Source organism: Coffea eugenioides, chromosome 1 (assembly GCF_003713205.1).
Source record: "Coffea eugenioides isolate CCC68of chromosome 1, Ceug_1.0, whole genome shotgun sequence".
Taxonomy (NCBI): domain Eukaryota; kingdom Viridiplantae; phylum Streptophyta; class Magnoliopsida; order Gentianales; family Rubiaceae; genus Coffea; species Coffea eugenioides.
The window spans coordinates 51,632,198-51,657,171 of NC_040035.1; the positions used below are offsets into that span (position 1 = coordinate 51,632,198).

A 24,974-nucleotide genomic window follows, 5' to 3' on the forward strand; every position below is an offset into this window, starting at 1 on the left:
TTTCCCTCCCTCCCTTGCCGCTGAAGAGACGTAACCAGAGATTCTACCTTTGACGCCACTCCTCCACCCGGACTGGGACCAACAAAATACAAATGAAGAAGCAAGAAAAAGCACCCCGCAAATATATAGATGAATTAAACAACAGAAATGTTCTCGAGGTGTTGATCAAAGAAACTGCTAGTTCTCAAACTCTGTTATCAGCCATTCAATGAGTAGCCATACTCCTAGCATTGACCGGGAGAAAACTGCTAGCACCTCCATTACCAGCATACACGTTCTTGCCTTAGATGGCATAGTGAACGTAAATTCATTGTTCACCGTAGGAGTCTTCCTAGGCCTTGCTTGGAACCTCGGGGACCCCAATAACACCCTTGTTGCGTCCCCAGTTTGTACCGCAAGCTCTGGCATGGTGGAAGACTTCGTAAAATTTCATGTCTACTCTTTCAGCTCCTTCCTTTTTTCTAGCCTTATTGCCTTAGCCCTCAAACAGGCCATCAGAAGTTCCAAGGACGGATATTATGGCGCTGAAATGCATTCCGTTGCTCGTGTCAATTTGAAGGTTCTGCAATCTGGGATTTTGGCTTCGGCATTAGGTTCTGTCGCTGGTTGTGTTTTCTTGACATTGGCACTCGTGGATTTTGTTCAAATTAAGCTCGGAACATTGGCCTGCCGGAGCTGGTATACTGCGGGGGCTGTTTTTCCGCTGGTGATATTGGTGCCATTTGCGCTTGTTATTTACATATACGTGGTGTTGCATGCCTTTACTCGGTAGAATTATGCGGCAGCAAGATCATCTTTATATTCAGTCAATTTCCTTCGCCTGGCTAAGCAACAATCACTGACTTAAGAGTCTGTGTTGTGAAATAGTCTAGAGGAGTTAGTTAAATCAATGAATAATCATAGTACTATCATCAAATATCTGTGCAGCACAGTATAGTGACTCTCGGTTGTTTAGGATTTCACACTGTTTTGAACTTTTGATTGTTACTGTATCTTATAATCTGGATAGAGGGAAGAAAAAGGTCAAGAAAAGAGATATAAAGGCAATGAGCGCTTTAATTCTTCTCGTTCTTCATGAAACGAAATACTATTATACTAGGGAAAATGAGGATGGTAGTAATGTACTACTATAACATTATTAGAGAGATTCTTCATAAATTATAATCCCTAATTGGGTAGTATCCTTTTTAACAACTACATAAATTAATGACTTAGGTACGTTGTATGTGGGCATGCGGTGGATTCATTCAAAGCTAAGCATGGGCAGGAGCTGACTTCTTTTTTTTTTGGGCAAATTACATTTTAGCCTCCTGTGGTTTTCACAAAAACCACATAACCCCTCCATGATTCAAAAAGCTATACATAAACTCCCTGTGATTTGGGTTAAACTGTCAAATAGACGGAATGAACACTTCGTGACGGTTCGTGGGCAAAACGCGCTTGTACTACTGGTATCAATAAGAACCATTCCCATATTACCCTTTGACCCTGATGTGGACAGGATGCTAACTGTATACAAAAAGAATGCTAACTAGAAGTTTCATTACTCGTGGGTTCATCACACGAGACAGTAACGATCTTGTAATCATCATTAGAACTATCATAACCCAATGCACCCCCAATTCGAACAGCCTCCCGAACCAAAGGGCTAGCGGGCAATTTCACGAACTCCATGGTCGTGGGGTTTATCAAATACATTGTATCCCGGAAGCCTATCTCCATTCTGAATCCTAACACCAACACCAACCCGTTGCAAGAACCAACAATTGAGGCGTACTTCGAAGATGTATTCTCTAAAATGTTCTCTGCAAGGGTGAGCTTTTGCAAAACAGCTTCGGAACCAGGGTTGTCAGCGGTAGTGAAAGTTCGGGTGTAGATGCTGCGTGAAGAGAGAGGGACAGGGGAAGAAGAAAAGAAGATGAGTTTTTGGGGGTAATGGAGATGAAGAGTGAGGTAGGCTGTGATGAATAGTGGGTTGGAGAGTAGAGATCGCCATGACTTCGAGACGCACCTGAATTTACCGATAGATTTCGGCGGAAGACGTAAGAGTATGTCGACTGTGAGTTCTTTGGGAATATTTGGGGCTAAGGCAGCCTTGGCCACCGGCATTTGAGATTGATGGAGTTTCTTTGGGGACATCGATTATCGTACTCTAGTTATGTACTGAATTGCAGATGGGGAAGACCCTGCGTCCACATCATGGGTCAAAGGGCATCTCTTGTTTTGATTGACTGGTCCTCCCATTTCTGGTTCCGAAATTCACTCTCATTTCAGGGGTGGCACGAGCTTGGGTTGTCGGCGGTGTGAAGGATACAGTAGAATGTTATGGTGTGAAGACACAGAAGAAGAAGAAGAAGCTGCTAAGTCCTCTGGCTGTGTCCTACCATATCTCCCCAGTGGCTGACAGATTCTTTTTACAACACAATTCTTCACGCTACCCATAAATAACAAACCCCTTCACAAGACTCAAAAGGAGGGAATAAAAAATAAAAGCGAAATAATACAAAAATAAGGAAAGGAGCTGTAAGAAGAAATCCCCAAAGCAGCCAAATTCCGCAAGCCAAGATCCCACCACCCTTATCACTACCCACCAGTCACCGAACCTTCTCCAAAGTCCGAAGGTAAAAGCCGATAATCTTCTCTTTCTCACGACAAAGGCCAGAGCAAGGGAGAGTCTGACTTCATCTGCTTTCTTTTTGTATTTATATTAGAGTAATTTGGACATTTTGCCCACGAACCGTCACGATGGCTTCTTTGTCACGATGGCTTCTTTCCGTTTATTTGACAGTTCAACCCAAATCACAGGGAATTTATGTATAGCTTTTTGAATCATGGGGGGTTATGTGATTTTTGTGAAAATCACAGGGGGCTAAAATGTAATTTACCCTTTTTTTTTTTGTCAGCAACAATACATTTGTATAATCTAGGGGGGAGAGGGAGCCTAAGGAGGCTGTGGTAGGGGGCTAGTGGGTATCCAGACCCAACTAGACCAAAAGAGTGTTATAGCACAACCCTTAGATTTTTTTTGCTGCAGGTGAGGAGCTGACTTCACTTTGTAAACATTTTATAGTGTGTTATCTAAGAGCGCAACTTGCTTTCTCAAGGCTTGGAACCACTGTTTGGTTGGGAAATAGTCAGCAAAGTAGCAGGTGGAACAGATTATAGTAATCCTTCAAGTCAACGAAGCTGGATCCAAGACGTTTATAAATTTGATACCAAATTAACCAAGTTGAAAATAATGTGCAAACCAAGCTTCATCGGATCCAAAACAGAGACCAAATTTTACATGCATCTTTCTTGCAAGTGACAGTACCCTTTCCCTTTTCTTCTGTGAGAGGAACAGATTCTGATTGTTGGAAGTGTCATGGCAAATGATCAGAGAAATTTGTTCAATTTCCGGTACTGCTGCTGCGTTCTCGTTTTCCTGTCTACTTTCTCATCTATTTCATTCTTGTACTGGTCTCACTGCTCTAAATGCTGCTATTCAGAAATCCAAACGGCAGTGCAGGAACAAAACCGAACGATTAACTTGCTTACATATCCATCAGCATGGAACAATCTTAACTTCCCATCAAAACCACCCGCAAGACTTCTGAAAGTAGCCCTCTTTGTCAAGAAATGGCCTGATAAACATCATGCCGGAGGGCTCGAACGCCATGCCACGACTCTCCATCTTACTCTCGTGGAAAGGGGGCATGAGCTCCATATCTTCACTACTGCATCGTCGAACTCCTTCATGGAATATCCAATGAGCAACTTAAAATTTCACCTCTCGAAACCGACAGCTGCTGGTTATCTGGACCAAGCTGGTGTGTGGAAGCAATTTCAAACTGAAAACTCGACAGGAAGAGCCTTTGATGTGATCCACACCGAAAGTGTTGGGCTTATGCACACAAGAGCAAGGGATCTGACTAATTTAGCTGTTAGTTGGCATGGTATTGCATATGAATCCATTCATTCTGACATCATTCAGGAGCTTCTGCGATCTCCCGATAAGCCCCAGTCAAATCTACTGACCCAAAGGGCGAAGAAGGTTGTGGAAGAGGTGAGGTTTTTCCCTCGTTATGCTCACCATGTTGCCACTAGTGATCATGTCGGAGATGTCCTCAAACGGATCTACATGATACCAGAGGATCGTGTTCACATTATTCTTAACGGTGTTTATGAGGGAGTATTCAAGCCAGATGCACTAAAGGCCAAAGTCTTCAAGTCCAAGTTTGGCATTCCACAATCCAAAGCATTGGTCCTAGGGATGGCAGGAAGGTTAGTGAAGGACAAGGGACACCCATTGATGTTTCAAGCTTTGAAGCAAATTTTGAAGGAAAATTCTACAATTCGGGATAATGTCATGGTTCTTGTCGCTGGAGATGGACCATGGGGTGAAAGATATAAAGAGCTAGGATCCAATTTACTGGTTTTGGGGCCACTGGAACAAGCCGAGTTGGCAGGGTTCTACAATGCAATAGATATACTGGTAAACCCAACTCTTCGAGCTCAAGGGTTAGATCACACCTTGTTGGAGGCTGTCCTGACTGGTAAGCCTCTCATGGCCACAAAACTAGCTAGCATTACTGAATCTGTGATTGTCAGCAAAGAGATAGGGTACACATTTTCACCAAACGTGCCTTCACTAAAGAAAGCTCTGTATGAGGTTTGGGAAGATGGAAGAGTAATTCTGGAAAAGAAAGGTCAGTTGGCAAGAGAAGGGGGTTTGAAATTATATACTGCCACAAAGATGGCAGCGGCTTATGAAAGACTATTTCTCTGTATTGCGCATGATAGAGAGTACAGAAGGGATTACTGTAAATACCAACAGCAAGTTGGTTAGACTAGAGGTTCCACTTGGTTTTAGATATAAATTCTGCCTCAAATTACCAAATAAATGGCAGATTTGCAGGACCTCCAGCAAGTAGCATTTGTTGCAATTCCCATGTATCTCTACCCTGCAAACTAAGCTTCCTGTCTATAAAACAAAACTTACAATCTATAAAAGAGAATCTCAACCAAGGCTATTTTAGTTTTTCGAACCAGAAACCTGCTATACACAAGATACGAGCAATGTATGTTACGGTACTTGTTGCAGCAAGAAAACTTCTAGACTGTTACCAATTCAAATTAGAGAGTTCTTTTATAACCAAGTATCCTACCATTACCACAGCATAATTTACTATGCTTTTTCAAGCAGAGTATGCTGGGTGATATCTGTACATGTTTTGTGTCTTTTCCAAGAGAGAACATAAACAAGGAGAGGAAACAGGAATCATGTTAATGGCAATCGCAAGGTATGATCAGGCTGCATGTCATGCTTACAGACCAATATGATGGGAAGCTGAAAGAACTGCTTGTACAACCTAAACTTGTGAAGCTTACTGTTATTTTGCTGCCATGGTATAATTTTACTCTTCAAATGAGAATGGGTCTTCCTGAGCTTTTTTCGTTGATAAATAAACATTTAAATTGCTGCTACAGCAGCACGTAAAATTCGACTTACTGCATCCGTTAAGAAGGTCATTAGTAAATCCATAACATCCGAAGTGCTTATGCAAATAAACAGAGGAACAGCTGATGAACACTTTAAAACAACTCAAAAGCCTAATTTTCTAATTTATCCCCATCTAGCAATTAAACTCATCATAGGTGCTAGATGCTGAAAATTCAGACATAAGTTTGAAAATATTCTTCCTTTCAATATGCTCAGAGAGAAAAAAGAAAAAAGAAAAAAGAAATTATGAGTATCCATAACTCAAATAGTCAATTATGCTGGAAAATATACTGGTTTTTGTATCCCACCAATGAGATCCACAGCCGAAAACCTCAAACTATTTCCATTATCTTCAAAGAAAACAACTCTTAACCTGCTTATATTTCTCAACAGAATTACAAAGAGAGTAAGAAAAGGAAAATCACGTAAAGGCCCATCACATACCACAAGCTTCATCATTGGTAGAAATGGTAAAGAAACCACAAAAAGGTCTATCATTATGCATTATTCACTCAAAAATCAACAGTTAAGTCTGGTAATTACTAGTTTAGACTAGGGAGACAATAACAGATTACAAAGTTTGAAAAATCTTCTCCATTACAAACTCCTAAAACTTTCAAGCACGAAATTATATTAGGGAAAGTTTTTGTACCAAATGATAGGCAGAACTCATGAAAAAATATCCAAGTTCTGTCCACAATATCCTGCCTAAAAAGTGGCCTTTACCTACCACAAGACAGTCTATATAAACTACACAGCCAAGGCCTCTGAAATCCCTGCAAGTACAATAAGTTAATCAAATCAGAGAAATGCCTCTTATAGTAGAAACAACAGAAATACAGTAAATATATACAATGACATGAGAAATCATGTATAAATGACATAATGATAGACTTCAATTTACTGTAGTAGCCTACATTTACACTTATATCAAGAAGTTCAAAAATCACTTAGATGACTGAGCAGACCAAAGGTCTCCAACTCTTGAGGAGCATAACCTTCAATTTCAATGAATTTTAAAAGCTCAAATATTGTATTATATATTGGCAACGAAAGTGGCGTTGGAGAAAAAAAATTATTTGATATTTTTCAAAAATCAAACTACGATCAATGGGGTGGTGCTTACCTCTAATAAATAACTGGAGAATTCATAAGCCTGGGGGCTTGAAAGGCAGTCCTAATAATAAAGTGACCCTGCATAAACATTGTTCGAATGGTACTTAGACCTGTCTGAACCTCTAACCAGAGAAACTCATGCAACATGCATAATCGTACCTTGCCACCAATTCCCTCTAGAAGCAGAATGAGAGTCGTTCCCGTTTTGGTCATCCTCTTCCCAGTGTTTCTTAAACTGATCCATCTATAAGTTCATCAAAAGCTAGTTCAATTACATCCAAGCCATGTAATCATAAACATGATGATGGTTGCAGTGAAAAAACTTACGCCATGGTATGAGCCCAGTGACTGAGCATTTGAAGACTGCACATACATATCTTCTTGACCGCCATAGTACAAAGATGAACTTAAAGGGCATGGTTCTGCTCTTTCTTGAAATATTGAGCTCCTTTTCTTGTTGGATATGCAATGGCTTTCATCCTCATTGTTCTTAGCCAGATTCTCTGCATAAACATAGGGATTTGAGGCATGAACAGCCTCATAAAGATCAGGTTTTTGTCCTCAATTAAGAAAATTAGATGTCCAAACATCGAGATTTCTCATTCACACACAGCAGTTCTGGGGGCAGAGGAAACCTACACTTGAAATTGATGGAGTCTAATGATTAATCCCACAAGATGATTTCAGTAATTAGATATGAGTTTTGACTCACATCTCCACAGTAGCACTTAAATGCAAGGAATGTTTTATCCAAAACAAAAGTATGCAAAAAATCTAACATCTCTCTGCACAATAAAGAAAATATCCTTGTCGGGCAACTGAAACATAAATTACAAGAGATATCAAAATTCTGAATTTGCAAACAACAATGTCTCCTTTAAAAAGAAAGTTGGGAGCAGAAGAAAGAAGTTTGAACCTAGTCCTCCAAGTAGTTTTAAGCATCACTATCATAATTTTGGAGCAGCTCAAAATGAAATCATATTCTCATCCAAATTCAAGATGCTGCTAAATAGATTAGGTTTAAAGTAAGTAAAAAACTTCCATTAACCTGAATGAATGCAAAGGACGCAAGGTCATTTATAGTGTTTAATAAACCTCTAACACAAATTGTGATGTTAGAAGTCGTGTTAGGAACAGCAAGGATTTGCGTATCTTGTTTTGGGCACAGAAGAAGAACAAGTCAAGCAAAAGGTTCCTTGTTGCACAATCAAAAGCCAGGAACTAGGAAAAGGAAGAAAAGTTATAACAGAATATTAGCAAAAACCAACCTGGAGTTCCTTTATCCCAGACCTTGCTTCTAGCAGAATGCCTCTGGATACATTCTATGAGTTCAGAAGTTGAGCCACTCCTTCCCATGACCTGAAACCAAAAACTCTATAAGAATTACAACACATGCACAATAAAATATCACTAAATTTTTTTAAAGACGATGAAATATCTAGTATATGTTAAATCCCGCAAAAGATGCAGTCTTTATCATCAACAGTGTATGACCAACTAAGCAGGTATTCTTTGACGCGATACTCATAAACAGAGTATCCAATGTCAGACCAAATAGTCGAGAAAGCATCATTCATGGACATGGGTTGTCTATACGCGGCACTAATTTGTCAAAAATCAGCCCCCACCAAAAAAAGGGGAAAAATTCAAGCTTTCCAGCATTATCGTCGTCAAAATAACTAGCCATAGTCCTATTCATCAAAATTATGCAATCAAAGAGTTGAATGACATGTCCCAATTCTTTAAAGCCATTGGCTTCAAACCCTCTAATTTGACAAATTTAGCTTGACTAAATCAAAGTAGCATGCAGCAAATAAATAAATAAATCAATTGTAGCTTGAAACCAATACGAAAAGAAGTGCTTCACGGTCTCAATAAATCTCCAAAACATCAAAGCAATAGACTGATGGAACACAGCAAGATTAATGATTACATTACGAAAAAGGACATTAATTCAACAAAAGCAACAAAACCCAACCAAAGGAAAAAAAAAAACTGCACAAAGCTAGAATTTACCGAAGATGGCGGTGGGAAAATTGAAGAGAAAATCCCAGTTGGTGCTGGCTCCTTGGAGCCAAAAAGATCATGATTGAATGATGATATTGATGATGAAGATGGAGAAGCAGAACCCACTTGCTTTCCCGTAGTACTACTGTTATTTTCCATATTTCTTAACGTCTGAAAATCTTTCACCAACTCAAGAAGTCAAGTACAACACACAGTACAACAAAAGAAAACACCTGAATTCCCGCTGCACGGCGCAAAGGATAAGATTTTAAAGGAGTAAAAGAGAAAAGAAAGCCAATATTAATAGTTCCAAAGACGGAAAAAACTGGCCACGTGATGATCACCTGATTGCAGGTAAACTCGAAACCGACTTCACAAATACAACCAATCCTAAATTTGTCCCTATTCTTCATCTAATCCAACATTCCAACTATAGCACTCTCACATAAAGCATAGGCCATAGAGGACCAACTTAGACTCACCAGTCACCACACATGTCATGTCAGTCATGTCATGTTGTGCCACATACGTGGATTTTTGGAATGCAATTCCTTTCTTATCTTCCCTCTTCTGTACGCCATTCCCCCACCCCTTTTTTGGCCTTTCTTTTTGTTTTCTTCTAATTTTCCAGTTTCCTCTAAAGAAAAACTAGATGGCAAATGTGTACTAATATTATATTTTTATTTGGGTCTATTAGACAGGTACTCGTTAAAATATGCATTTAAGGTGTTAGATTTTAAAAAATATAAAATTAATTAGATTATACATATAAATGTAAGGGTGAATAGTAATTATTAGTGTAAATATGCATGGTAAGTTGAATGAAAATTAATTGTGATCATGAACGCCCAATAAATACCTTTCGAAAAAAATCCTTTTTATTTTATACAACCAATATTCAATTGCATTTGCAAATAGACACGCAGATAGAAAAAAATACTCTTCATCCCTTTTTTCTTATTTTCTTTTTTAAGGTCTTAATCAATTGAGAACGGACTACGAATATAAACAAGTACATTTGTATTCATCGTAACTGTTACTGCAATTTTTGTTTTATTATTTAATAGTAGTAACTGTTTTTCTTTGGATTTGGACAGAGTATTATTTAGAATAATTATTGTAATATTTTTTGTGATACGATGTATGTGAAATAAAAAGATAATTAAAAATATATGATTAAAAAATATATTTATAATATAAGCGAAATATTATTTTTAAAAAATTTGATATAAAATATTATTCTTTTGTCAGAGAATTTGAGTTTGGATCACCAACCTTTTCTCTCTCATCAATCTTTGAATTGCATATACTCTTTACAGCTGTACTATACCGGGAATTCTGCGGGATCAGCTTTTGCCACGAATTTTTGATGGGAAATCTTTTGGGATCAGCTTTTGTTACGATTTTTTGATGGATAAGTCGTATGGTGCCACTTGGACAGGTGGGACCAATTTTTATTTTTTTCAAACGATTCTTGTGGACTTTTCAAAACAATTAAAAATTTATTTTTAAAAAATAATTAAAAAAAGCAAAATCAAAAGTTATTCATAGAAGTATATTGTACACGACCGCCACTGCTACTAGTGGAGAAACATTTGTTTGGATAGTGGGTTATTTCTTCAAATATATTTGCTTACATCACCATTACAATTTCCAATACAGTTTTTGATCTTTTCAATTACCTTTTTATCTCACATACATCACATCACAAAAAGTGCAACAGTAAAAATATCTCAAATAATTTACAATCCAAACAAACCCATAATATATCAATTCACACTTGAAATGCGCATTATCAATAGAGGATCCTTCATTTATTTATTTAACTTAATGGAGGATGAATCACCATCTTATAATAAAGATGAGATAGTTACCTTATTGTTACTTACCTAATTCTTAAACCAAAATTACATTATTATTCTGAAATGGTTTTCTTAGTTATGTTTTTGATGCGTATAAGTCACCATTTGATTTGAAGGAAAAGTGATTGAAAAACGTATTTACGAAGCAATAAGAGGAAAATTTTTTTAGAAATAAGAAGGTCTCAATTCTAACCATTTATTGTTTGTTTGGAAGTTTAAAAATAATCAAGTGCAACTTGGGAATGGAATAACCAAAAGTTACTAACTCATCCTTCAATCAGGGGTCATATGGCCATTGCATGGATATTTTGGACAAGAGCTTCTCTTGACCTTCCAAAGTCATTTTAAGTCTATTGACTTGCTTAACTCATTGAGATGCCATAATCTGGCCTTTCCATGTTAGCTTGGAAGCAGATAGGGTCAAAAGAAGAAGAGCAGACCATTTTGGTTTGGTCCGGCAAGAAGATAAATAGATAAGGTTGCTGGTCTACTCAAAACTCGAAAGTCAACAGAATGCCCTTCCACATCCTAAAGTGTTGACCCCATTTTTTTCTTTTCAATATCCAATAGCGAGATCCCTTGTGACACGAGTTACTGGATTGAGAACAATATTGCAATTCTGCGTTGGTAACAGATAGACAATCCAAAAATGTACTATTATTTGGATATGATTCCTTTTCCACTTACTATTATTTGGATATGATAGTTCGAAAAATTCTTTAGAGATGTATATTTTCCTCTCCACCCAATTAACAAGTGAATGCTAGTAGTTTCTCGACACCATGGTGAGGTGAGATATGCATTTGCCCTCTCACATGAATGATTTCCTGGGTCATGAAATGAAAGCTCTTAAGCAGCACAGAATTCGTCCATTTGCGATGCAAGAGAGCATTACCATCGCTTGCACTGGGAAATTCTAGTGTCTAGGAAAACAATTATAGGGGTGGGAGACTCAGCAATTTAAACTTGATACCATTGAGTTACTACTACACACTAGTAATTCTTAAAAGAGCTTTTAGAGATACCAGTTGTGGAATGGTAATACATTTGTGATCTTCTAAATCAAACTCACCGGTTACAAAGTGTTGTGGGCGTGCCGGAGTGGTTATCGGGCATGGCTAGAAATCATGTGGGCTCTGCCCGCGCAGGTTCGACTCCTCCCGCTCACGCTTGCAGCAAACTGAGTTAGCAACTTACCCACAATGATAAAAACGCTCAGCTTTAAGATTAAAAGATAAAAAACTATCTGACCTTTAGTTCTCTCACTCAGTGAGATTAGGACGCCAATTTCCAGTATATCTTTTTGAAGGCAAATATACATCTTAGAATAAAGGAAGACCATTTATTTTTTAGGTTCCATAGTATGATGGTTTTACTGCGATCTCGTTCGTCCCAAAGAGTAGCGGAAAGTACATGTCATGAAACAATACAACGAAAGACGCACGCAAGAAACTTTTCAACCTCTAGCAGTAGACGAAGTCCCTCTGGGAGCAATTTCAGTCTATCCCGCTAGGTAATCTTTAGAGTTCCCCCTTCTTTTGGACAGAAATGCCTTTTGCATTGAATCTGTACTCAACAAGAAGTTCGGTTAGATTAGTTAACAGTTTTGCTTTTGCGTCAAGCAATCAACCATATTCACTGGTAGTTCCCAGCAATTAGGTGGTTATATCAGAAATATAAACCACCTAAGCACATGCAGGAGGTATATTATTAAGTAAACACCATGCTACAAGGATCGCATATCAAGTTTGCTTACTGACAAGAAGACCAATGCAGCTTCCAACAGTTCTATAGACAGAATATAGACCCTCCAAGAGTTTGCATTACAATTATATAGTCAGCTCCTAACTCAAACTAACTTCACAGCAATTTGAATGTCAATACAACACTAAAGAACTTGGGCAACGACATCATCCTCTGGCCATCCCTAAGAAGAACAATTCAACAAAATATAGCTTAGAGGCCAGTCCATTATCCATTGAAGGCAAATTTATTGAATGGGCGACAATAACACAAGCAACAATAGCCTCAGTGATTGTCATGCAGAAGCCTTACAGAGCTTAGAAAAGGTCGCTTCGCAGCATCAAGATTCTCAGGTGTGCAAATAATTGGCAGCCATCATCAGTTCCAAAGTCAGCTCAGGTTCGATGTGGAACTCAGTCTCCTTACCACTAAAAAATGTATTCAGGATCCCGCGTAAGTATGCATAAAAATTTCACTGCAAATTGGTGGAACAGGTAAAGTGGACTAATACATACAAAATGTTTCACGGTATGTTACTTATTTTCAATCTGCAAACGCTTTCAATATTCAGATGTATAAAAATTCCAGAAACAACAGTCGTTAGAGACAAGAATAAGTTCTTTGGGATAACAAGTCCCCTTAGCATGGACATACCCAACATTGATAGTGCAACTAGTGGCAATCAGTGCAGTCTAGACCAGACACCAAGATTCTGCAAGCATTTTTATTCACGCTATCCAACTCTCTACAGCACAAACCTACTCTGCTTAATAACCCAACAAGTATGATAAGAAGAAAAGAATAAACTCTGTTGAGCTTTCTCAAATAAGCAATAATGATTTCAAAGAGGGATTTGATGGTTGACTTGAGTGGAGCAACCAAACAGGCTATATGTGCGAGATGCAAGACTGCTAAACAAAACAAATAGTGGCAATAGGAACTACAGGTACTTGGGAAAGAAAATGGTGACCAACTTTCTCTAGACCATCTTATATCCACATGGTTACTGAGAAGTTGGGTGAGAACCATAGAAGAATGACAAGGTTATAGCTAAAATCCAACAACATTTTAGTAAGCCAAGAAATCTCTGTTATAATGTTGTGTGAGTAGATCATTTCAATGCATAACTGTCCCAATACTCGTACCAGGAGTCCAGGACATACAAGACATAATGATAATAGCAAAGCATTCAAGGTAAAGGGAAACAAAAGAAGAGCAAAACATCACTTTTTCTAAACAAACAATAAGAAAACAAAGTTGCAATTTATCTGTGAGAAAATTTCAACTTTCAGATGCATCAGAATCATTTCATATTAAACAGTTTAAACGACATTTCAAACACATCCATTCCAAAATCAAAAGTCAAGACAAGTATTTGTTGCTCGTTAAACTGATCCAATTGCACAACAAAAATGCATCGAGTACAAGTTTCACACAGAAATAAGTAAAATTTACCCTCCAAACCATAACTTTGCAATTCAAGGCTTACCACACGAACTTGCTAGACTATATTAAAACATAGGGAGTTCTCAAGTTGGTACTTATAAGCCATGACTTAAAGAGTTAACTTTCCTTTCCTAGTTTAACTGCTAAGGTGACCCATGATGCTGCACTTGTGTGGTAAACTCAGAAGCAAGGAAACACAGTAAAGTTGCTGAATGTTCAGCAAAAATGTCTAAATATCTGCTTTCCTTGATTCATTGTACTTGACATTTAATATAAATGATAGCAATCTGCCCCGGCAAGTAAGGAAAGCTAGGGGTTCTCAAAAGCTAGAAATTTGCACTCCCGCTCATCACAGAAAAGTTTGACATGAATTATATATTGTGTTAATAATTGGCCTGTTTCTCCGTTGCTCGTAGAGTTCCCAAGATCCTCGAAGCAAAAAAGTTTTGCTACCTTGTTATAATACCCTGATAAAACCATCAGTGTATGATTCTATTCGTTCATTTCGTTCTTGCTTTGAAACTGGAACAGCTGGTCCTTTTGACCTGTTGATAAATGGGTTTAACTAAAGTGGCCAACTAAATTATGCTGTATAGGTGTTGTAATTCCTTTTTGTATCGTTGAGGGAGACATCATTGTAATGCTGAAAGCTATAGGATCATTGAGTTGTTCCTTTCTAAGTTGCTGACAGGTTGGAGTGTGGGATTAAGCTTCTATATCTCACACAATTACCCCGTGCCTGTGAGGAAAAGCCAGAAGTTGGCTGACAAGATCACAGCTGTTCAAAAACTGGTCTCTCCTTATGGTAAGGTAAGCAACCATTAGAAATTCAGGTCCACAGCAAGAATTAGCCACTAAGAATTTTACCGGACAATCATCTTTTGCATTATATAAACCTTCAATTGCAGCATTTATCACGCTTCTTAGATACTTGATTCCCAATCCTGACACGGAGTTGAATTTAACTGCAGACTGATACTGAGACCAGTCAACAAAGTGAAATAAGTAGCTTATCTTCAGAGCGTTCATTTCTCAACTTTTCTCACTGCTTTTGTGCAGAATACTTTCGACAGGGTAAGAATACTTTCAACGGAAAAAGATGTTGGAATCAGGTAACGGGGTAAAAGTGTGAGATTGTAAGTGTGAGGTTTGGAGCCAATGAGTTCAGCAACTGAAGAGGCACCTCACACACTACACAATTGGACAACTCTCCATTACCAGAAATTACATATCTTACATCACAAGCAGCACAAACAACAAGAGACATCTATCCAAAATAAAGGGAAAACCGAAGTGCAAATGCTGCTCAATCATCAGTCAGACATTTAATAAAAATTGGAATCCCCATCAAACACTATTACTACCAAATAATGAAATAATCACCGTGACAATATCAATACTCCATAGAAAGTAGAAAGTCAATTAAAAATACAAAATTAAAGAAAGGGAAATAAACAACCTGGCATATTGAAGAGACCAGTAAAAATACTGACAAATTTTCTCCAGAATAGTGGTGCTTATATCCGGAAACGTCACTTGCCTTTGCTGCGTCTCCGTAAAACTCCCTAAAGTAAATCAAAAGCAGTAAAGAAGAAACCGGTTATTTTCACACCGTAGTCTCAATTTCCGAATTCCACAAGTTAAATTCCCTAGCAACAAAATCCAATTACGAATCCGAAGAAGTAATCACACAACACAGATTAATAAAAGAGACAAACTAAAATAACGATCCAGATAAAATGATTCACCAGTTGATTTTCCTATTTCAATAATAGGTATCAAGAAATCTATCTAGATAATTTAGAGGTCGGGGAGGGGTGACCTGGAGAAGTGAGCATGTTGCGGATGGTCTGAGAGACCATGGCAGCTTTCTCATCGATGACGAATTCGAAGCCGTCGGCGCTGATCAGCTTCACCATATCTTCTTTCTTCATTTTATTTGATTGGCTTGGCTCCGCCGCCTCTGAATCCAGCTTGAAAATTCTTGAAGGAACTGAGTCTGAAGGGGATACCGATCGGAATATGGATTCTGTTCGACTGCCTTCGGCTGGCACTTAGCAGTGACTGTGAGTTCCTTTCTCGTAACGTCTAAGTTCTGACAGGGTGTTGTGCGAGTTACTGTTAGAGGTGGATCCCGTCATGCCGAGGACTTTTCGGTCTTTTTACCCATTAACACAGAGCAGAGAAATTGAACACTACCACCTTTTTATTTGTTTCCTTTTTTTCTTTTTCTGTTTAATCTAAATATGTAGTTAATTTCGTGGTGAAATAGTTATCACCAATTGCATCTAATTTTCGTTTTGATTTCTTGATTGTGCATGTTAAAAAAAATAATAAGGAGCATTTTTGGGGGCTCATTTTCAAGACATTAATTTGTTCGATGATTTTTCAATTCAAAGCTTCTAAAAGCTATGGGTGTGTTTGGATCCTTTTGTTTTTCAAAAATTAGTTTTTTAAATATTATAAAAAATTTTAAAAACTACTCTAAAAAGTAGTCTAATTTTTTTTAAATATTTAAAATTATCTCAAAATATATTTTAAAAACTCTACTATTCTTAAATATTTCAAAATATTTTCTAAAAATATCTCAAAATATACTCTAAAAGCTCTACTACAGTAAAATTTTTCAAAAACACAGTTTTAAATTCTGCGTCTTTATATTCAAACAAACTCGGGAAAAAAAACTGAAAATAAAAATTCATTAGCCGACTCAAATAAGAACAGCTTGTATGCTCCTCAATATTTATCTGTTTTGTTTGAGACAGATAATAATATATGCAAAGCTTGAAAACAAAAAAAGACGTGCAATTATCGTTTTCTTTCCTTCTTTTCGTCTGCTTAATTCCAAAATTTGAGACTATATATCATATATGGCCTACAAAGTCGGTACCGCAAGTGGAAAACAACAATTCTCTACCGAAAGAAAAGAAGAGGAAACAAACGATCGACTTCATTCATGCATAATCTGTTGGTGGTGCAATTAAAGAGTTTTTGGAGTTTATATGGTCAGCTAGTAAGAAAAGTCGTCTCCAACAGAAATGGCTGATGATCACCGTAATGATTATGTGAAAAATGGAACCAAGACAAGAATGAAAATGAAGGTCATGTTTTCTCTTTTCTAGATCTATTTTTCATCAAGACAATAAAGGAATGATTTTTTTGGTCCTCCCCTATTTAATTACTCCATACAATAAAAAGACTCTCTGCACTTAGCATAATAGTACGTGGCTTGTTTGCTTAAATACAATTAGTAAGTGATTTGTAAAAAGGTATTCAGTCTTATTCGAACGGAGGAGGAAAGGCCGCATAAGTGACATGGTTTATTAGCTAAGCTTAGTAGAAGTCCATCACAATAGTTATTGCCAATAATTTTATTATAACTAGTATTAAAAACTACAGAATTGATGGAGAAGAAGCAGCGCGGAAATAACAGCAGCAGTAATTCCCATTGGAGATAGAGCTGGAGGGGTAGTAACAGCAGCAGCACCAGCAGTGACCGGACTGGCAGCAGGCGCAGAAACTGGAGCCAAAACAGGGACAGGACTGGCCGAAGGAGCAGAAACTGGAGCAAAGGCAGGGACAGGACTGGCCGAAGGAGCAGAAACTGGAGCAAAAGCAGGGACAGGACTGGCTGAAGGAGCAGAAACTGGAGCAAAAGCTATCCCAGAACTTTGAAACTCAGACATGGCCCGGCGTGGTGTACCGTGGGTTTCCTGTGCCTTGCACCGCTTTGACAAAAGCTTTCCTGCAAGCGGATCATTTTAGCACAACAAAAGAATTATCACAAACAAATAGCTCTGGGGCAGTTCAATTCTTCTATCTTAATATTCTGATGCATTTTGCATGATCATCAGATCAGTTTACTTGTAAAAAAAAAAAAATCTAAAAGGTAACAGATAGAAACCAACCTTCGGCCAAAGCCAAATTAGAATAGAGATCAACCATGTTGGGGCAGTTATTGAGGCACCGATTAGAGCATAGCTTGGCTGTGAATATTGGGTCGAAAAGGAAGTCTGATGAGATTCCAGTAACATTCCTATCAGCCCCACATGCGGTTATGCACTCATCCGTCTCAATATGTTCCCTGATTTTATGCACCAAAATTTCAGAAGTCTTGCACTGGAATACCCCTGGTTCATCGCTAGTCTCCAACGAGCATCGCTTCCCGGAGGATGAGATTGAAAACGCGCACATTCCCACAGGCAACTCGTCACATATTAGTTCACCTACATATATATATATATATATATAGCCCATTAAAAGGAAAAAAAATAGTCAGCAATCCATAAATAGAAGTAAGATGAATCAGAACATAGACAATGATCGAAATTGAGAACAAGATTGCTTTGCAGGTTGGTCTTAAGTTTAATTAGTGGGGAGTACCGGCGAGAGCTCCTTGTAGGAGAAGAGAGAGAGCAAGGAAGATGATCATAACCATTTTAGCTCAAAATCTAAAGGGTTTGGCGCTGTTCTCAATGGTTTCGCATGAGGCAAGAGGGTTTGTATATCAGAGAGAGAGAGAGAGGAGAGATTAAGAGAGTCCCATCTTATTGCAGCAATCAGACTACGAAAAGATATATATGCACCGTGCAAAAAACTACGGTAAGATGTGATAATAGTGATGAATATTTGGGAGCCGAGGACTTGATCTGCTAGAGCCTAGAGGTGGTGTCCTATTTCAAGTATCCATGCTCAAGGGTGAAAAGCCAAACCGATAATAACTCGGTACTGGACCAGTTCAGGACTCCAAATTTGATTTCTCAACTGTTCAAGTCGAATGTGTAAAAAGTAATTAATATTCATTATAACTTAAGCTTGAATTGGTTCACATAGAAACTTAAGTTTATGCATAAAAATTTCGAACTAATCAAGTTCGATTCTATAAGATATTGTTTAATTTTGATCATGAAAAAAAACCACGTCAAAGCTTGAAAATAATCTCAAACTCATTAAAATAAAGAAATATGTTCAAATTAACTGTAAAGCTATTTTGCTTGATTAAGCTTCTTTATGCTCCTACCTTTCCTCTTGATTTTCATTTACACTGTTTGTTACCATTATCATACCACCAGACAGACGCCGATTGTTTTATGCATTTTGTCTCAACAAACATTTTCTTGTCTTTTTTTTTTTTTTAACTAATTGCAGTGCGGTGCTAAACATGATTAAGAAAAGCGAAAAAGCGGCAATAGGAACAACAGGTACCAAAATATTACTTTGCGGGTGTGGATTTCATACACATATATACTTCATAGTTAATTTGAAATTTTTGGAGTAAAATTTTCGTGGGACAAAATATTTAATTCCGTTTGGATTAGCCATTTTTTTCAAAAATAAATTTTTCAAATACAATGTTACAATAATACACAATAATTCAAAAAACATCCCATCCATACAATATATCAAATATTTCAAAAAAATTTTATAGTAAAATTTCTGAAAAACACCCACAAAAACAGCTAATCCAAACGGAATCTTGATGATAATTTTCAAATATTAAGATATAAAATCACCAATTTGTAGAACTTGGGGGCGGTGGCCCCTCCCCATCCTCTAAGTTCGTACCCATGCTAGGGGAATAAAAGGGGTGATCGACTTTGCCGTGGAGTATCCTTTAATTCAGATAATGACCTCGAAGTTGGACGAGAAACAACTTGGAATACATGATATAATTAGGGGTGGCAATGGGGCGGGGGATCCTTCCCCCACCCCCGCCCCATTGTCAAATAACTTCCCCCGTTCCTGCCCCTTGCCTCCCACCCTCCGCCTCGCCCTGTTTCCCCTACGGGAGATGAAATCAATTTATCATAAATGTTTATTTATAATAATACAATTATAAACAATGTTAAATAAGATTAAAAAATTATCAAGATGGAAATAAAGTATAACAAGTCAAATTACATTCAGTGCGGAGGAAGGGAACCGATCGAAATAAAAAAAGGGTTAGGAGCAAAATAGGTTGGAATTGGATAGCTTAGTCTTTGGGAGGGGGCGTTAGAAACAAATCAACAATAGTCCAAGAAATTTCTTCGGTTGTTACGGCGGCCGTTGACACTGACTAGCGTTGTACTTGTAAGTAAGGGTGCAACTTTAGGAAATTTAGAATTGTATTATATATATATATATATATATATATATATTTATTGTATGCTAGGGGACGGGGCAGGGGATGGGGCGGGTGTATGTTTTCCCACCCCCGCCCCGTTTTAAGGCGGGGGGAAATATTTTGCACCCGCCCCCATTGCCATTCTTAGATATAATGATAAAAGTAAATCTTATATGACATGTGGAGTATCCTTTAATTCAGATAATGACATGGATCATAAAAGGCCTTGGTTTCCCTGCGGTTGGATGTAGGCACCGCAAGTGGAAAACAGCAGCAATTTTGTACCGGATTAGACACTCATGCTCTCTTTTGGTGCAATCAAAGAGTTTTGGAGATTGCATGATGTATTAAGAGAGGTCGTCGTGTAGTCCAAAGCTGATGACAATCACCGTTTAGGACGCAAGTCACGTAACCATCCTAAGACCAAGACAAGAATCAAAATGAAGCTGATCGAGCATATTTTCCTTTTTCCACTTTTTCTTTCCTTTTCTTTTTTCTCAGCAAGAGAATGAAAGAATAATTAATGAATTATCCCGTTTCTCTGGTTACTAAATAGTAAATAGTAAATACTGATCATTTCATGCAATAAATAAGGCTAATTATGGGTGATCATATCTAGTACTTAATGTAATTAGCACGTACGTGATTTATTCATATAAGAGGCAATCATTCTTCCATAAACAAAAGAGGAAATTTTACACAAGTACGCAACATGGTTTACTAGACTCAATATATATCACCACCATATTTATAGCAAATATTTGTGTATAACAATTAAAAACTACAGAGGTGCCGGAGAAACAGCAGGAGTAATAGCATCAGCACTTCCCGTCGGAGATGGAGCTGGAGCGGCAGGAGCTGCAGAAATCGGGCCTTCACCAACAGCAGCAGGAGTGGAAGGCGCTATACCAGAACTTTGAAGCTGAGACACTGCCCTGCGTGGACTGGTTTCCAATGACTTGCACAGCTTCGACAAAAGCACTCCTGCGGATCATTTTGCTCGAAATTGCAAAATATATATATCATGACGATGATCAAAAACAACTTGGGCCAATTCAATTCTTTGTAAATCTGGCGTAATCTGAAACATTAACAATTTCTTATTAATCAAGAAATTAAGATGGTGCTAACCTTCGGCCGAAGCCAAATTCGAGTGGAGGTCAACAATGTTGGGGCAGTTGTTGACACAGTGTTTAGAGCAAAGCTTGGCAGTGAATATTGGATCAAGAAGGGAGTCTGATGAGATTCCCGTAACATTCCTATCAGCCCCACATGCGGCTACAAATTCATCCGTCTCAATATGTTCCCGGATGCCATGCACCGAAATTTCGGAGGTCTTGCATTGGAGCAATCCTGGTTCATCACCGGCCTCCAGTGAACATCGCTTCCCAGAGGACGCGACTGATAACGCGCACATTCCCGCAGGCAGTTCCTCACATATGAGTTCCCCACTTCCCCTACACGTATGGGCCATTATAATCAAAGAAAATAAATCAATATATATATTGAGATTAGATTTGGAAATTAATATATTGAAGAACGAGACTGACTTGCAGGTCGGTTTGAAGTTTATTTAGTGGAGAGGACCTAGAGCACCTTGCAGGAGAAGAGAGAAAGCAAGGAAGAGGGTCATAGCCATTTTAGCTCAAAATCTATGCGGTTTTGCGCTGTTCTCTGTGGTTTGCATGAGGCAAGATGGTTGGTGTCTGCATTTATAACATAGACCAAGGAGAGAATTGGATGGATTTTTTGTTTCTTATTATTGCAGAATTGATCTCACTACAAAAAAGTATATATACGTGCATCGGTGCATGATATGGAGTACAATAAATTATGGTAAAACATGAGATTGTAATAACTAATAACCATTTGGCAGCCGGAGAAATTAGTGAATGAATTTGCCAGAATGGTGTCTCTCTCTGCGTCCTTTTATTGTTTGTTACCATTGTTATATCGCAAGGCATCATGTGTGTTGGGATAAGTCTACTGTTTTTTTTTTTTTTTCGGTCAAAGGATAAGTCCGAAAATTAATTGATTCAGATCTTTTTGAATTTAGTATGTTTAATAATAGAAATATCTTACTATTTGATGTATTAAACACTGCTTAATTTGTATACAACATTTTAAGTAAAATTTTTCATTGAATTTTTTTGAATTGACTACACGTCTTATACCTCACGCACACATAACACACTCTTATACTATTTTTATACATGGCATACATTTGTTTATTTTCTTTATGTTCAATACACATAGACACACATGCATGCACACATACTCTCTTACACATAATACACACGCTTAAACACTATCTCTAAATCGTTTCATTATTCTCTCTCTCTCTCTCTCACACACACATTTTATTTCTCCAAACACAAAAATACAAGCCATTTTTTAAATAGAAACATAATATTTTTATAGTATTTTAATTCAATACTATAATCTAGTTAGTTATCAAATTGGTATAACTTAATCAATTCAGTAACTTAATATTTTCAGCACTTAATTTCAATTTCAAAATTCCGATTTCAAACTTCAATTTTATCAAACGGGTTACTTAAGGCATTTATCTCATTAAATGTTTCTCATCTTCTTTTTTTTTTTTTTTTTGGTTCTCAAATTCAATAGTAGCTTGCCCACTTCTCGCTCGGTGAAAGTAGCCAATTAATATTGACTCTAATTTATCTTTCTCCAACTGAGCAAATTTATATTCATTTGAGTTCATCGTACTCGTCCAATAATGCCAGAAATTTATTGGTTGAGAAAATTTCTAAGAAATGGCATGCGAGATTCCTTAAAACATATCCGCATCCTAGGATAAATAAGACGCATCTTCTGTTTGTTGCTATCCAGGAGGATGAAGATTAATTTTTCTTCTTCTTCTTTTTTTTTTTCTATTCAATTTTTACGCATTGATACAGTGGGACTTATAACTGCGAGCAAAATGGCGCATTAGGCTTGATAAAAATGATACTCCACGCTAACTTTTGATTGTAACAGAGAATTATTATCACCTAAACAAGAACGTTCCTAACACTACGTAACTAAAAGATCAAGAATCAGCTAATTGCTCTTTACCTTCTAGACTGTGGTAAAATCCTTATGCTCCCTCGATTTTGCATTTACCTTCCCATTTGCCCTCGAGGTGACTGATTTTATTTGCATAATTGACCCCCAAAAGCTGACTTTTTTGCACTTTTAGGTGACGGTCGCCGCTATACATCGTTGGATTTGGTTAAAGTGGGCTTCATCAGGTCTCAGATACAGAGGACGAGCTAAAGTTCACGTCCAACAATCTTAGCCAGTCCTGACCATGATTGGAACCTGGACGAGCAGGCATAAGGTCCGGATCCACTTCAAAATGGCCGTAGTTTATTTTTTGTTGACAACAATAATAATTGTATAACATATTCTATTCTAATTTATAAAAAAGGGGAGTCTAAGGAGACTTGTGTGTCAGAGACTAGCGCTGCAGATAGAATTTGAATTCTCCACCTACAGTCTTAGTGGCCACTGAGCTAAGCGTTAGCTCAGCGGCGGTTCAAAATGACCGTAGTTATAGGTTAACTATAAGCCTAATTTAGTGTTCCCCAGACAATTATTTTGTAAAGGACCCGGTCCTCTACAGCTGTCGACTGTCGTGGCCGTGAATAGTCTACATTGAGCTGCAGTTACATGACCAACTTTGAGCCCACGACTAATAAGAAAATAGATTAATCAATTTTTCCAACAAAACTTAGTACACATTCATAATTGTTAATGTAAAAAAATTACTACATGATCGATGTATAAAAAATTAATTCATAATATATTTAGAGGCACAATTCTCTTCTTGCAAAGGAGGCATGTATTGAAAGCTGTTGGTGTAAACATATTTGTTACACTGGACGAGATGGGAAAAATTAAGCCACATTCAAGAGTGTCAATAACTGCATCGGATGACTTGTAGCTACACTTGAAACTCGTCAAAATCCCCTCAATTAAGAAAAGCAATATGAAGACTACTCAGCATAGTTACAAAATCATTTGTGCTTTCTTTTTAATGTGATGTACGTAAAATAAAAAGTGTTTAAAAAATATATTGTTAATACAAGCAAATAAGTTTTTAAAAATAATCCACAATCCAAACAAACCAATGATAATATTGAAGTCGATGCATCTTGGGGTATGCAACAAATTCGAAATCGGTAAATCGAAAATTTGAATTCGAAATTTTTCGAATTTTTTACATCGAAATTATCGATCGAATTCAATTTCGAATTCACTAATTCCAATTTGGAATTCGGAATTCAAATTCGATTCCGAATTCCAAATTACCGAATTCCGAATTTCGAAAATTTCGAATTCAATTCAAATTCAGTTTGTAAATCAAAATTTTTCTATTTTACACACTCCTAGATGCATCTATCTTGATCCTTTGTTAATGAGTGGCACCAAGGGCAGGTGGGTCGGTGAACGAAATCACAAGGACGGCACTTAAAAGCCTGGGTTGACGAGATTATCTGAGTGAATTATTTTAATCGACGGCCCCAAGCGATGCATTAATGCATTCATGTCAGCTAGCTTTTTTGTTGTTTATTGCCAAAAAATAAAAAAAGTGATGATATCTATATATTTTTTTAAGTGCATTTTTAAGTGCTGTTCTAGCAATCATCACCACATTCCACAACAATGAAGATTCCCTTCGTCTGTGTGCACTGCACCACCCCATAGTCTTTTATGATATGAAAACTTTTACTCGAATGATTCGTTGAATCCAATGGGGAATTATTCTTGCATGATCACGCCATAATGCGTGCGCTAAATCGCTTGCTGGCACTCAATAATGCAGTGCCTTGGTTGCAATGGTAGTCGAAGAATGATGGGAGGCAATGTGTTTGTACATAAATGCAATTGTTTTGCATTTAGTTTCTTTTCAATGGTACATAACACAGAAAGTGGTTTGCCCAATATGAACATCAATGTGCACTGTACTTCTCGTTTCTTGTAAACATCACCAACAAATCATCAGCATCTTCCATAATATTGGGCAATAAATGGTTTTTCATTGCAAATCGCCGCAGCTGAGAGGATAATTTCTTTTTTTCTTTTTTCGGCGAAATCCAATCTTTTTTGCCTGAGCCCCAAAACAATTATGTTTGGAAACAATAATAATTTAAATTATTCTTAAGAACCCAAAACAAAACTAAAGAAAACACAAGAAGCATGACCA

The 24,974-nt window shown here is 37.5% G+C and overlaps 7 protein-coding genes and 1 non-coding gene across 8 annotated transcripts; 3 read left to right on the forward strand and 5 right to left on the reverse strand.

Annotated features, from left to right (window-relative positions):
* Window positions 1-176: 176 nt before the first annotated feature.
* LOC113778679 lies at window positions 177-1,063 on the forward strand. Its single transcript, XM_027324160.1, has one exon. It carries the CDS (start codon window positions 209-211, stop codon window positions 770-772), a length of 564 nt encoding a protein of 187 aa, XP_027179961.1. The 5' UTR covers window positions 177-208; the 3' UTR covers window positions 773-1,063.
* A 464-nt stretch (window positions 1,064-1,527) lies between these two features.
* Window positions 1,528-2,139, reverse strand: LOC113774567 (F-box/kelch-repeat protein At3g23880-like). Its single transcript, XM_027319118.1, has one exon. The coding sequence runs from the start codon at window positions 2,137-2,139 to the stop codon at window positions 1,528-1,530; it is 612 nt and encodes a 203-aa protein (XP_027174919.1).
* A 909-nt stretch (window positions 2,140-3,048) lies between these two features.
* LOC113778671 lies at window positions 3,049-5,861 on the forward strand. Its single transcript, XM_027324148.1, has one exon. The coding sequence runs from the start codon at window positions 3,365-3,367 to the stop codon at window positions 4,826-4,828; it is 1,464 nt and encodes a 487-aa protein (XP_027179949.1). The 5' UTR covers window positions 3,049-3,364; the 3' UTR covers window positions 4,829-5,861.
* Window positions 5,862-5,959: 98 nt separating this feature from the next.
* On the reverse strand, window positions 5,960-8,878 carry LOC113778689. The gene is made up of 6 exons (XM_027324171.1): window positions 8,615-8,878; window positions 7,867-7,957; window positions 6,926-7,101; window positions 6,758-6,842; window positions 6,609-6,676; window positions 5,960-6,258 (listed from the first exon to the last, which is right to left on the reverse strand). Exons 1-5 carry the CDS (start codon window positions 8,762-8,764, stop codon window positions 6,660-6,662), a joined length of 519 nt encoding a protein of 172 aa, XP_027179972.1. The 5' UTR covers window positions 8,765-8,878; the 3' UTR covers window positions 5,960-6,258; window positions 6,609-6,659.
* Window positions 8,879-11,554: 2,676 nt separating this feature from the next.
* On the forward strand, window positions 11,555-11,636 carry TRNAS-AGA. The gene has a single exon. It is a non-coding gene; the product is annotated as a tRNA-Ser (tRNA).
* A 448-nt stretch (window positions 11,637-12,084) lies between these two features.
* LOC113751141 (elongin-C) lies at window positions 12,085-15,765 on the reverse strand. The gene is made up of 4 exons (XM_027295022.1): window positions 15,479-15,765; window positions 15,116-15,221; window positions 12,523-12,638; window positions 12,085-12,394 (listed from the first exon to the last, which is right to left on the reverse strand). The coding sequence occupies exons 1-3, from the start codon at window positions 15,588-15,590 to the stop codon at window positions 12,560-12,562; spliced, it is 297 nt and encodes a 98-aa protein (XP_027150823.1). The 5' UTR covers window positions 15,591-15,765; the 3' UTR covers window positions 12,085-12,394; window positions 12,523-12,559.
* Window positions 15,766-16,948: 1,183 nt separating this feature from the next.
* Window positions 16,949-18,284, reverse strand: LOC113749171. The gene is made up of 3 exons (XM_027292847.1): window positions 18,040-18,284; window positions 17,565-17,882; window positions 16,949-17,401 (listed from the first exon to the last, which is right to left on the reverse strand). Exons 1-3 carry the CDS (start codon window positions 18,092-18,094, stop codon window positions 17,043-17,045), a joined length of 732 nt encoding a protein of 243 aa, XP_027148648.1. The 5' UTR covers window positions 18,095-18,284; the 3' UTR covers window positions 16,949-17,042.
* Window positions 18,285-20,543: 2,259 nt separating this feature from the next.
* On the reverse strand, window positions 20,544-21,236 carry LOC113774575. Its single transcript, XM_027319132.1, has 2 exons — window positions 20,894-21,236; window positions 20,544-20,746 (listed from the first exon to the last, which is right to left on the reverse strand). Exons 1-2 carry the CDS (start codon window positions 21,234-21,236, stop codon window positions 20,544-20,546), a joined length of 546 nt encoding a protein of 181 aa, XP_027174933.1.
* Window positions 21,237-24,974: the final 3,738 nt, after the last annotated feature.

Bases quoted from the DNA above. Each gene is read 5' to 3' on its own strand.
- LOC113749171 (XM_027292847.1), bottom strand. From the start codon at position 18,094: ATGGTTATGATCATCTTCCTTGCTCTCTCTCTTCTCCTACAAGGAGCT. The intron at 17,883-18,039 runs GTACTCCCCACT...ATATATATGTAG, and splicing joins CCTACAAGGAGCTCTCGCCG to GTGAACTAATATGTGACGAG. The intron at 17,402-17,564 runs GTTGGTTTCTAT...ATCCGCTTGCAG, and splicing joins TAATTTGGCTTTGGCCGAAG to GAAAGCTTTTGTCAAAGCGG.
- LOC113774567 (XM_027319118.1), bottom strand. From the start codon at position 2,139: ATGTCCCCAAAGAAACTCCATCAATCTCAAATGCCGGTGGCCAAGGCT.
- LOC113778679 (XM_027324160.1), top strand. From the start codon at position 209: ATGAGTAGCCATACTCCTAGCATTGACCGGGAGAAAACTGCTAGCACC.
- LOC113751141 (XM_027295022.1), bottom strand. From the start codon at position 15,590: ATGAAGAAAGAAGATATGGTGAAGCTGATCAGCGCCGACGGCTTCGAA. The intron at 15,222-15,478 runs GTCACCCCTCCC...GATTTACTTTAG, and splicing joins CAACATGCTCACTTCTCCAG to GGAGTTTTACGGAGACGCAG. The intron at 12,639-15,115 runs GTTGTTTATTTC...TACATTTTTTAG, and splicing joins TGGTCTCTTCAATATGCCAG to TGGTAAGGAGACTGAGTTCC.
- LOC113774575 (XM_027319132.1), bottom strand. From the start codon at position 21,236: ATGGCCCATACGTGTAGGGGAAGTGGGGAACTCATATGTGAGGAACTG. The intron at 20,747-20,893 runs GTTAGCACCATC...AATGATCCGCAG, and splicing joins GAATTTGGCTTCGGCCGAAG to GAGTGCTTTTGTCGAAGCTG.
- LOC113778671 (XM_027324148.1), top strand. From the start codon at position 3,365: ATGGCAAATGATCAGAGAAATTTGTTCAATTTCCGGTACTGCTGCTGC.
- LOC113778689 (XM_027324171.1), bottom strand. From the start codon at position 8,764: ATGGAAAATAACAGTAGTACTACGGGAAAGCAAGTGGGTTCTGCTTCT. The intron at 7,102-7,866 runs GTTGGTTTTTGC...ATGTTTATGCAG, and splicing joins CTGGGATAAAGGAACTCCAG to AGAATCTGGCTAAGAACAAT. The intron at 6,843-6,925 runs GTAAGTTTTTTC...ATGAACTTATAG, and splicing joins CACTGGGCTCATACCATGGC to ATGGATCAGTTTAAGAAACA.